The sequence below is a fragment of the Ursus arctos genome, unplaced genomic scaffold (assembly GCF_023065955.2).
Source record: "Ursus arctos isolate Adak ecotype North America unplaced genomic scaffold, UrsArc2.0 scaffold_11, whole genome shotgun sequence".
Taxonomy (NCBI): Eukaryota; Metazoa; Chordata; class Mammalia; order Carnivora; family Ursidae; genus Ursus; species Ursus arctos.
The window spans coordinates 62,380,357-62,393,307 of NW_026622775.1; the positions used below are offsets into that span (position 1 = coordinate 62,380,357).

General features: G+C 39.0%; 1 protein-coding gene across 2 annotated transcripts in view; it reads left to right on the forward strand.

The window, feature by feature from the left end:
• Positions 1-12,951, forward strand: part of PINX1 (PIN2 (TERF1) interacting telomerase inhibitor 1) — an 80,760-nt gene that overhangs the window by 614 nt on the left and 67,195 nt on the right. The window contains exons 1-4 of one of the 2 annotated variants that reach the window (XM_057310187.1): positions 1,077-1,235; positions 5,717-5,826; positions 7,513-7,605; positions 9,423-9,501. In XM_057310187.1, the coding sequence (XP_057166170.1) occupies positions 5,794-5,826; positions 7,513-7,605; positions 9,423-9,501 (205 nt within the window). In that variant the 5' untranslated portion in view covers positions 1,077-1,235; positions 5,717-5,793. Of the gene's footprint in view, positions 1-1,076; positions 1,236-5,716; positions 5,827-7,512; positions 7,606-9,422; positions 9,502-12,951 lie in introns of those variants that run through there. The other variant, XM_026518905.4, reaches the window with a different exon arrangement.

A 12,951-nucleotide genomic window follows, 5' to 3' on the forward strand; every position in this document is an offset into this window, starting at 1 on the left:
AGGGGATGCAGGACTAATGAGTGAGTCTAAGTAAAACTGACGGTTTGGACTTAGTTGGAATTGTTAACGTTCTTACATGACAGATGTGTTGGCTGCAACGCCGCATCCTGTTTCACTTTGCCTTTGACATTTATCTTCACTTTGTGGAGTTCATTAATTCCCTCGCTCTGGAGAGGCTGTTTGACTTCTGAGCGGTATCTGTAGTTAAGGTTGCCTGTCACCAGATGGCAGTCGTGCTTTGGTCATGAAAAGCCAGCCCATAACTTTTTGGGAGTGTGTAGTGAACAATGAACAGAACAGCTTGTTTTAACAACCAACAGCAATCACGCAGGGATTCTGTGAAATAAATGCTGTCAGCATCCTCTTATATAAGAAGGTGGGGGAATGGAAACACAAACGTAAGGGATAAGGTACTGTTCCAATTTCACAGGGGCTGAAATCCAGGTTTAGAGGGAAATAATTTGCCCCCAGTGGTTGAGCTAGAAAGTGACAAATTTGATCTAGTTATCTCTGTGTCTTTACCTTTTTGTCACTGGGCCAGCAGTTTCCTATTGTTTTTGAAGAATATGTTTTAGACTCTGACTCTATGGGCTCTGTTTCTTCATTTGTGAAGGTAGGACTGCTTAGGATCTCTTCTGATTTTAGTTTCTCTGATGTATGCTTAATTCAGCATGTACATTGGCCCTGGCTCTGCTGTTCATTTATGTCTCTTTCCATGATCAGTTTCTGCGGGGCTATTAAAAAACTTCTTTTATTATCTTCATTACTAGGTTGGCTTAAAAAAAATCAACGAGATGGTGAACGTAAGAACTTTTCAAAGTATGAAATGCTTGTTATACAGGTGTGAAATGCTGTTTGTAGACATCAGTAATTCAAATTGCATGATTTCAGGGAATATTTTCAGTTCTTCTCTCCCCACCGCGACTCCACGTTTTCAAATCTTTGCCATGATAATATATGATATTTTGTGTTGTCTTTTAAAATAACTTAATAAGTTTATGCCTTTGACATCCCTGTGATTAGATATTTAGGACTGGTGTTCTTATTTTTTTTAAAGATTTGTTTATTATTTTAGGGAGTGAAGGGGAGAGGGAGAGAATCTCAAGCCGTCTTCCCACTGAGTGCAGAGCGCTATCTCGGGACCCTGAGATCATGACCTGAGCCAAAACCAGGAGTCAGATGCTCAACCAACTGAGCCACCCAGGCACCCCAGGACTACTGTTCTTATTTTAGAAGTAAGAAAAATAGGAGCAAAGAAAAGTCCTAGTCTCATGATTTCAATGCCTAGCAATTATTTTTTCTGATAGTTTATAAACTTGGGATAATTCTGTAGGTACAATTTTGTTTTCTCCCCCCACTTAACATTAGCGAACATTTTCAATTCATTAAGCATGCTGTTTCCTCTGTTTTCCCTTGCCTTATGGACTATATTGTGTTTTCTTTTATTTTTGCCATAGGCACTTATCCTGTTTTTAAAGTCTAGTAGTTTTCTTTTTGTTTCTCAAAAATATTTTTATTTAGTATTTCTCTAATTATCAAGTGTTATTTCTTGGGTCTCCCTTATGCCAGACAAGAAATCTAGCTTACATAAACCTCCTCCTATGTAAGACAAGAACTTATTGATCTCACTTACCAGTCATTACATCATTTGGAGTTTTAGACCCAGTTTTTTGTTAAGTTAGTACTTTTTTCATAGTTTCTTTCCTTTTTAAGACCAATTTTTTATACTTCCAATCATATTTGTAGTCAAATCACACTATAGTTAATGGATTTTAATGCTCTTTGCATTAAGATTATATACTGCCGTTTCTTTAATTTTGGATATGTCTTGAACTTTTTAAAAGGAATATATGGTACACGGATGGTATATTTTGAGCTTTTGAATATCTCAAAGTATCTTTTGAAATAGAAAAAAGACAAAACTTCTGTCCCTGACTCTTGGGACTTAACACACCTTTCAGAGTAAGCTGAATCTTGGCATGAGCCAGGTGATATTAGGCGTGGAGTGATTGAAAAGTGAAGTCTCTTACAGCTGTTGTATGGAGGGTTGTTTATTGGGGTTACACCGAAAGTGTCCTAATGGAACCATCTACACTTAGATCTTCAAATAGGAGTCCCTGCTAGAGGATAGTTAAACACATCATCCCTAGTAGTGATTCTGCAGATTCAGGGTACTCTCCTCTTCCACTGCTCTTCCACGTAGTGTTAGGCATCCCCAAGACCATCCCAGATTTAGTGATTTGCTCAGATTCAGGACATAGGGCTCAGCAGAAAGTTGTATTCATGGCTAAGATTTCTTACAGCTAAAGGATACAGAACAAAATCATACGGAAAAGATACATGGAGCTAAGTCCAAGGGAAACCAGACACAAGCTTCCCTCAGTGGAGTCACACAGGACACACTTAATTACCCCAGTATGAGTTGTGACAACACTTGTGAAGTGTTGCAAACCAGGGAAGTTTGTTAGGGACCGGTGTCATGTTAATGTGGGCTGGTCATGTGGGCAGGCTCTGCTTGGTGTGTGCCAAAATTCCAGACTCCCAGAAGGAAGGCCAGGTATTTGGTATAAACCATGTTGTTTGTATAAACAGGCATAGTGAGCCCTTCACCCATTCTGTGAATGCTAGGAACCCTCCTGAAACCCACGTTCCCAGCCAAGGTGCCAACCTTGTCAGCGAGCCTTTTGAAGGATAGCAGTGAGGCCTTCCATGTTCTGTTCTGCACATAGGGTTAGCAAAGCTGACATCTAAGCACAAAGTAACCGTGGAATAAGTACAACAAAGCACATGTAAACCTTGATCCAATCTGAACAGACCAGTGACAGTCTTTTCCTTGCCAGGATTTCCCAAACCTGGAAACTTCTGCAGCACTAGAGCCAGAGAGTGTTTCAGGGAAGTCTGATCAAATAAATTGGGGAAACATGGCATTCCTGCTTTGCCCTTGGAGGATCCACACATCCGCATATTAAACATTCTGGGAAAGTCTCTAATATGGAACACTATTGGATTTTGTTTCATCCATTGTTGCCCTTTTTTATTTTAAAGGGAAGAGTGTCCCCCCCCCCCCCCAGTTTATCATCCTCATTGGGGAAACCCTGTCCTATCCCACTGGTTGAGGATACCTGACGTTTCTGCAGGGAAGAGGAACTGACATTGGGGATCTTTCATATAGGCACTGTAGTCTGCTGTGTACACATATGTAACATAAACTGTTGGAATTCTTTTTTTTTTTTTTCAAGATTTTATTTATTTATTCGACAGAGATAGAGACAGCCAGGGAGAGAGGGAACACAAGCAGGGGGAGTGGGAGAGGAAGAAGCAGGCTCCTAGTGGAGGAGCCTGATGTGGGGCTCGATCCCATAACGCCAGGATCACGCCCTAAGCCGAAGGCAGACGCTTAACCGCTGTGCCACCCAGGCGCCCCTACTGTTGGAATTCTTATTGCAAAGCGTGGCCTCATTCGTTCTCAAAAATGTCCTCTTCATATAAGCCCCATTCAGAACCCCCTGGCAAGCACTGCTGTATAGAGACATGAATTCTGACGCACACCACTAAGCAGCCTTACAGAGAGAACACTGGTTAAAGAGGCTCATATCTGCTTTGTTGTTTATTATTGGAGGCAACGTTATACTGTATATTTACTAAGATAGGTAAAGTAGTAACTTAGTCATGGTTAGCATTTTTGGGTTACCTTTTTCCTGCAAAACTGTAGATTTGAGTCCAACTTATTTTGCTTTATAAGTAGCCTTGTCCTGCATGCTTGTAAAAGTTTCACTTATTTTTGCTAGGATGTGTGTAGTTTGGGTCTCTTTATTGATTTTACATATAATACAGTGAGCTGATTGGAAGTTGTGTTATTTTTAAATTATGTTTGAAGATGTGAGGGTGATCTGGCTGCGATATCTGTTACCCTACTGATTACGAGGGTTGATTGGGCTGATCTGGCTGCCTAGGTGGGTGTCCCCTTCATCACTGCTCCACATGTGTCCCTCCCTAAGCCACGTGCTAGGTCAAAGCTGTATGTTCAGTTGAAGAGGACGACCGTCCCTGATAGAAGAGGGATAAAGAGGACCTTTGTTGGTCAAGGGTATATAAGTAGCTGCGCTCCCCTGCTAGAAACTAAAACAAGCTCTCAAGGTCCATTTGTAGGAGGATGTAGGGTAGTCAAGCTTCTAAGACTCCAGACACATCTAAATGGGGTTGCTGCACTTGGCAGTCTGCCTTTCTTAAAGAAAGAAGCGGGGAGGCTGGCGGGGGGGGGGGGGGGAGGAAGGAAAGAAGGATGGATCAGACTAAGTTACCAGGCTGTTGTTGATAGTGAGATACTGTGCTTTGGTTGCTGCAGAAGGTGAATAATAATGACACTTGACCTGCAAATTTCTCACTTGGCCACAATTTGGGGCTTCATGTTCTTGTTCAGTGAACTTTTGAGGTTCTATATCTCTTCAGTAATTTTCCTTAAAACTACAGTGATAGGGGTGCCTGGGTGGCTCAGCGGGTAAAGCGTCTGCCTTCGGCTCAGGTCATGATCCCGGAGTGCTGGGGAGTCTTCTTCTCCCCTTCCCTCTGATCCTCCCCCCCTCTCATTCTCTCACTCTCTCTCTGTCAAATAAATAAATAAAATCTTGAAAAAAAAAAAAACTGCGGTGGTAAATTTGAGTTCCTAATGGTCAGTTATTGATATGCATTAAAAAATACTTAATATGAGGAGATTCAAGGCAGTTTCCTTGGTTATGTTCCTTCCTTCCTTTCCTCTTGTCTCCTTTTATCCTTTCTTCTCTCTAATTCAGTTATACGTTCATTCACATGTTTACTGAGTGCCTGCTCTGGGCACAGTGTTTTCTACTTCTTGCAATGAAGTATAAAAAAAAATAACATACAAATATGAACCATAAGGAGATTATGGTCTAATAGAAAACATCAGAGATGGATATAAATGGCCACGATACAGAACAATGTGAGTTAAATGCCAGAAAAGAAGCAGATGATTTATACTGGAAGTTCAGAAAAAGGGTCATGTGGCTTTAGGGCATTTGAGTGACCAGGGATGGTATCATGAGTATCTGTAGATGACGTGTGTGGAGGGTACAGTTGACTCTTCCCAAGATCATAATGACCGTGGATTAAGAATATAAGCTTTGATGTCAGTTGAGCCTTGCTTTGTATAGAGGCTCTGATTATTGCTTGGGGGCATCAGGCACATTTCTTTCCCTAAGCCTCAGATTTCCTCATCTGAAAAATGGAGATCAGAATATCCATCCGCATTGGGTTTCTGCGCAAATTGAATACAATGTATGGGTAGCATTTGGTACGTGCTGGATTGCAAGAAAAGCTGCAGTGGTGGTGGCGGCTGTTGGTGGTGGTTGTGGTGACGCCTGTGTTGACAGGTACTTTCAGTTGCTGTCTTTAGCTGAGTGTGAAAGGCCAGCTGATGGCATATCATGTATTTCTATTTGTCACACGTGGAGGGAACATTGGTAGGTTTATCTTAGGCCAATTTGTATATTGAGAATATACAGTTAGTGGGAAAACCACGGTAAGTGATCTAATCTGATGATGTTTCATCGAATGCTGAATCTGATACCTGTATCTAATAAAACATATTGTTTGTCACATTTTTTGCAAGTATGTGTATGTATTAGGTTTTGTGTGTATTTGTGTAGTAGTTTCCAGGTTTGAAAGATAAATTGCTGATGAGGAGCTTTGTCACTTCCAGGTCGGCGGAAGCAGAAGTGGGCTGTGGATCCCCAGAACACTGCATGGAGCAATGACGAGTCCAAGTTTGGCCAGAGGATGCTAGAGAAGATGGGGTGGTCTAAAGGAAAGGTACGTGGAGAAGAGCAGAAGCAACTGGAGCCATGCAAAAAGGCAAATCAGGAGGATGCATCTGTCTTCAGAGACTGTGAGAAATTTATGTTTTAGGTCAATGAGTGATTTTGGAGAAATAACTAAATTGTAATGATAAAGTTAGAATTGAACATAAATGTCAATTCTTTTTATCATGTAAACTGCCGTGATTGGCGTCTTTCATAAATTGTACCTTTTAATTAGCTGCACTTAGAATCATACTTAACCATCAGTGGTATATATTGCTAAGAGTAGTATTTTTTTCCCCTTTATAGCTTAGAATACACATTTTCTCGTTTTCCTCACACTCCTTTTATTCCCGACTGAAGTAGGATTTCTACTGGTGACTTTGTATTTAAGTGGTTCTTATGAAGGTCTTTAATTATCTTCTTGACAAATCCAGTGGATCCTTTTTTGTTCTCATGTTGCTCAGTCCCTAAACTTCATTGGATGGAATTGACTATTCTTGAAATATTTCTGTCTTAGCTTCTACAATACTGCTCTCCCCTCTGTTTTTTCCTTCTCCTTCACTGGCCACTCCTAAATGTGTTGCTGGCTCTTCCTCCTCCAGGTTTTTGAGCTTTGGAGCTCCTCAGGGTTCAGCCCCAGACTTTTTCTGTGCTCTGCTCAGGTGAACTTTTTCATTCCGGACCATGCTTTGAAGTGTCCGAATTCTGAGGACTTTTCTACATCTGGTCCAGAAATGTCCTCTGAGCTTCACATTTGTAAATTCACCAGTGTGCTTGACATTTCCACTTGAGTAAGCATCTCAGGTTTATCATTTTTGCTATAAAATTCTTGATGCACCTCCCCCCCCCCCCCCAGTCTTTTCCTTCTCAAGTCTTCCCTGTTTTTGGAAATGGGTGTGCTTGGTTCCTCTATCTCTCTCACTTGTCACCTCCCCAGTCATTACTCCTTTCCCCCCAGGGCCCCATCCTGGGCCACACACCATCATCATCTCTTTCCCTAATCACTGCTGCAGCCTCACAGCTGCTTCCCTCCCCTCCTTTTCTTCCTCTGGGCCATTTGCCAAACGACAGCCACAGTACCTTTTAAAGTACAGAAATTAGATTGTGGCATTCCCTTGCATAGTTCAGTGGTTTCCCATTGTTTTAAAAAATTAAATCCAAATTCCTACCATAATTTCCAAGGTCCTATGAGGTCTTTCTCTTTTATATCATCTTATTTTCTCTTAATCCACTTACCCTGGTTACCTTTTAGTTTCTTCAGTACACCAACTTCTCTGGGACACCTTACACATGAGTGTTAATTGATTCAGGGGACTTGGGGTCTCCTCTCCCCACTTTCTCAGTGTTGTTTTATAAAATTAGTTAATGGAGAGAGCCATAGATTTATAATATCTTTAATGGGCTTCCATTAGTTTGGTGGTAGTACTCTGATTTTGAGCATCACAAAAGGCATGTTTTCCCGTGTGTTTACATGGGCCGTGAAGTGGGCGTTAGGTTGAAGAAGTAGCATTCATTATTGCGAGTGTATTGGTATTACAGACATACTTTGTAAGAATCCATTAGACTATGTCCTCTTTGAGGGTAAGGCTAGTGCCTCACTCCTGGATATTTAATAATTAATCGAATGGTTGATAAAGGAGGAAAGATGTGATCTGTCTTGATAAAAAGGCTAACTCTCTTTTTTTGACCTCCATAGGGTTTAGGAGCTCAGGAGCAAGGAGCCATAGATCATATTAAAGTTCAAGTTAAAAATAACCACCTGGGACTTGGAGCTACAATCAATAATGAAGTGAGCAACAGTGTGTCTACTGGGGGTTTTCCTTGCACAGTTTGCTTTTTTATAAATATAAACATTTTAATCCAATCAAGTTGATCAGTTTTCGACTATTCAAGTATATATCCTCCATGCTGTGGTTAACTAAAGAGCCCATAACCGGCTCTTCATCACATCATATGCCTTCACCTTGCCTTCTTGTCCTTATGGCATTCTTTACTTACTTATGTCTAAGAGATCCAAATTAGTTTTATTGCTAAACTTTGAAAAAATATTCTTTTTACGGGATATTTATAATTCTGTACTCATTTCAGGACAGAAAGACATTTTCATCTTTGCCTCTGTTCTGATATTAGCTTATATTATTAAAAGTTGTGGTGGTGTTTGGTTTCAGAAAGAAGCTAAAAGTTTTTTCTGCAAGAAAGTGGTGACGTTTTTCTGTCCAGTTGTCTATTTTTGACTGTTGGTATTCAGCAGTTGAATTTATTCACATTTCCCCTTAAATACTGGTGCTTTGCAAGTATAACACTGTAATTAAAAATTAAACGGCCCATCATGCTTTTCATTTTCAGTATTACTATTTACCTTAGAAAGTGTCTAAGCTGAAAGCTTTGTTCTTAAATTTGTCCAGCCAACAGAATCTGATAGGAAATCTGGTAAACTACTTTAGGTAAACCAAATTATTTTGATTCAATATACTGAGTAATGGACTAGAAGTAGTAATTGTGCTGAGTGATAGACTAGAGTAGCTAAAATTCTCTGGACTCACAGCTAAAATTTTAAACCACTAAGGAAAGAGTTTATATGAGGTTGGTTTTGAAGGTACTTGTTGAGAGTAGATGTATGGATACAGTTAATTTTTTAGGAGAAACGTTGCCCAGTAAACCTATTTAATATGCCTTAACCTTCAGCATTCTTAAAAAGTGTATATGAGCCAAATTCCTACATTGATATCTTGCTTCCCATTGGTTCAGATTGTTTTGGAGATGCCCATTCTCTTTTAAAGTCCGATTGTTTTTGTTATCATGAATGTGTTAGCACCACCTTATGAGGGTGCTGATTGATCCAGGGAACTTGGGAGTCTTTCCTACTCCTTCCCTCAGTGTTGTTTTGTAAAATTGGGGTTGACGCAAGCAAATAGAATTGGGAAAAATATTTTAAGTGCGGAAGAGCAAAGACGAGAGCCTGAAGTCTGTCAGTGCTTTTTTCCGTTTGACCTACATAATATTCCCATAGTGAGAGAAAAATAATGATTTTATTTTGCCTTATTTTAATATGTAGTACAGAGGTTACCTGTTGATAATTTAATTGTAAGTGGACAGTTGATAAATTATCCACATTTGAAATCAGGACTTAAGCTTCTAAGAAGACCGTTTTTAAAAAAATTTTTGAATTTTGAATTTTTTTAATTTTGGATTTTTTACAAGATTTATTTATTTATTAGAGAGAGAATGAGTGTGTGCATGGCGAAACAGGGTGGGTACAGAGGGAGAGAGAGAGTCTCAAGCAGACTCCCTGCTGAGCAAGGAGCCTTGCACGGGGCTCGATCTTGCAACCCTGAGATCATGACCCAAGCCAAAATCAAGAGGTGGATGCTTAATTAACCAGCTGAGTCACCCAGGTGCCCCACAGCCCATTTTTCATATTAATATAGATAAGTTACATTTCAAGTTATGTTATATCTTCGTTCAAATTTATAACATAATATTTTGATGAAACATTTAAAATTTCACATTAACAACCAGATTTCCTTTATTCTAAAATATGTCTTATCTCAACCAGTATATGTAAACTACAGGCTTGCCTTTAATTGATTTTGGGGGTATTTTCAGGATAACTGGATTGCTCATCAAGATGATTTTAACCAGCTTCTGGCTGAGCTGAACACTTGTCATGGGCAGGAAACGACAGGTAGGAAAACCTTTGCTTTGTTATCCATTTGATCTATAGAAGACATAATATCTTAACTTAAAACATTTTATTAACTCTTTTTACTTTAAGCATAATATATCTGAAAGTTAATTGATTGAAGCTATTACAAATAGTCAATTCTGTATACATTTTAATGGTGCTTTCACTATTAAAAGCAAACAGTTATTTCCCAGTGAGAGTTTGAGAATGGCAAGACAAATCATTCAGTTTACAACCACAAATAGTAAAGTGATCTTTCCAGGGATCCTTGAGTGTGACCGAAAACTTGTTCTTTTTTTTTTTTTTTAAGATTTTATTTATTTATTTGACAGAGATAGAGACAGCCAGCGAGAGAGGGAACACAAGCAGGGGGAGTGGGAGAGGAAGAAGCAGGCTCATAGCGGAAGAGCCTGATGTGGGGCTTGATCCCATAACGCCGGGATCACGCCCTGAGCCGAAGGCAGATGCTTAACCGCTGTGCCATCCAGGTGCCCCTGAAAACTTGTTCTTACAACACAAAACAAGAAAAAAAAAATACAAAGCAAGAAATACCAAGTGGGACCACAAACCAGCAGCCAGCAAAGGCTTGATAGAAAAATCTTTTTTGTATTTATTCTACCTAATGAAATTTATTGTATCTTTGAATGTATGTCAGAAACTCAAAATGCTCAGGTATATAGTAAAATTTGTTACGTGGCTTCAGTACTAGAAATTGTATATCTAAGGCCTGGGAACTGGAAATGAAACAGTTGAATATTGGGCATTCCATATTAAATTAACAGAAAGATAATACTACTGAGGGGAAGGGCATGGATGGTAAAGTTCTCAAACTTGTGGGCCTTTGGTCTAATTTCATAGTTTAAGGAAAGTTTTTTGTCACATGGCTCTTCGGAAGGCAAGGATGTAATTTCAGTTAATTGTGTTAGATATTTATTGAAGAAATATAGACTGTTAGCTCTTCTGAGAACATATTTTTAAAAAATAGTGGTAAAATATACATAACATAAAGTTAACCATCTTAACCATTTTTAAGTGTACAGACCAGTGACATTAAGTACATTCACACTATTGTGCAACCACCACACCATCCATCCATAAAACGCTTCATCTTGTAAAACTGAAACTCTGTCCCCATTAAATACGAACTCCCATTCTTCCCTCTCTCAAGCCCTTGGCAGCCATTTTACTTTTGGTCTCTGAATTTGACTACTCTTGGTACCTCATAAAAGTGAAATCATACAGTATCTGTCCTTTTATGTCTGGATTATTTTACTTAACATAATGTTGTTAAGGTTCATCCATGTTGTACCATTTCCTTCCTTTTAAGGCTCAGTAGTTTCATTGTATGTATAGACCACATTTTGTTTATCATTCATCCTTCAGTGGACACTTGGGTTGTACTTCTTGGCTATAGTGAATAATACTGCTGTGAACATGAATGTGTAAATGTCTCTTCAAGTCCTTGCTTTCAGTTCTTTTGTGTATATATGTAGAAGTGGGATTGCTTATTTTTAAGTTTTTGAGGAACTGCCATAGTATATTCTGTAATGGCTACACCATTTTACATTCACACCAACAGTGCACAAGGCTTCCAGTTTCTCCATATTCATGCCAACACTTCTTATTTTCTGGGTTTTTGATTTTTGTGTGGTTTGCTTTTGTTTTGTTTTGTTTTGTTTTGTTTCTTTTTGATAGCAGACATCCTGATGGGTGTGAAGCGATATCTCATTATGCTTTTGATTTGCATTTCCCTAGTGACTAGTTAGGTTCAACATATTTTCATATACTTGCTGGCTATTTCTGTGTCTTCTTTGAAAAAATGTCTTCAGTTCCTTGCCCCTTTTGAATTGGGTTTTTTTGTTGTTGAGTTGTATTCTGCAAACATTTTTATAAGGAATTTCTTTCTGTTCTCCATGCACAATATTTGGCTTGTAGTGAACTGTTAAGAGATGTTTGTTAAATTGAAGGAGGAAGAACCTTGTGGAATGAAATTAAAGATTAGCCAAGTTCAGCAAACATTCGTTGAGCTGTGTGCTGGATCCCGAGTTAGACGTGAGGATATGTAGCTATATGGGACAATCCCTGCTTAGGAGGTAGCTAGCAGGATATGCTGGTACTTGGTAAAATTATAGTGCGAATCCAACTCTGGGAAGAGTTATTGAAGTGCTACGTATGGGACTGAGCCCAAAAGCAGCAAGGCAAAGATGCTGTGTTTGTATTTTCCCTAATTCCTTCTTGTTGGAATCTATAACTTGGACAGTTTGCCTTATCCATGGGATAACCATTAGAACTATCCTAACAGTTTTATATAAAAAGATATGTGGTCCTAATATAAAAGATGCTAATTTGTTAGCCGAAGAAAAACGTAAGGAAAATGTTTTGTGAAAACACTACCTGGACTGGTGTCTGGAAATGCAGGATATATGCAGTAGTTAAACTCAAGGATCTTAGCCCTTACTAATTATAAACAGAAACATCTTTATATTCAGGATTTCAGTTAAAATCAATAGAAACACAGATATGAATGTAAACGTGATTGTATAAGACTTGTAGGTTTTGACTGAAGAGCAATTGAGTATAATGGTTTAGAGATGAACACCAGAGCCAGATTGCCTGGATTCGAATCTTGATTCTGATGTCTCTGCTTGTGTGACCTTGAGTAAATTACTGAACATCTCTGACCCTTTCTCTGTGAAAGGGAGATAATAGTACCATCCTCAAAAGGTGGTTGAAGAATTAAATATATTGCTGTAACTAAACTACTTTGAATACTGCCTAACCTATGGTAAGTACTTAGTAAATATTAGCTGCTGTAATTTTTGTTATTGTTATTTGTAGAGATAGAACTCCAGAGTAGAACATTTGCTCTGACTGTTTTTAGTAATCAGGATATAGTACCACCATGAAAGAGTGATCCTTGTGGATGGGTGGGTTTGGGCTTGATGTTTAGGCTGTTCCTAGTTGTCGTTAATGAAATCAAAGGCAGTAATGTGCTTTCTCCCCAGATAAAAAAAATAGAATGCTCTTAAGATAATGAACATTATAAATAGCTGTACTTGTTAGCAGCAAGATATAAATAAAATTTGAGATCTTTATATGACTGATGGATGATCTCCAGTTATTATAAGGTTAAAAAAAAAAAGGAAGATGTAAAACTGTATGTATGGCATGCATTTATAGAAAAATATAGAGAGGAAATGCGTGTGTGTGTGTTTGGTATACATCAGTGGTTTTCAACTGGGGGTGATTTTGGCAATGTCTGGAGACATTTTTGGTTGTCACACCTGGGGGTGGCAGTGCTTCTGGCATCTGGTAGATAGAGGCCAGAGAAGCTGTTTAATACCCTGCAGTGCACAGGGATGGCCCCTGATGACGAAGAATTATCTGGCCCCAAGTATCAGTGGTGCTGAAGTTGATATACATAGCGTAGCCCCAAAATATCTATTCTGT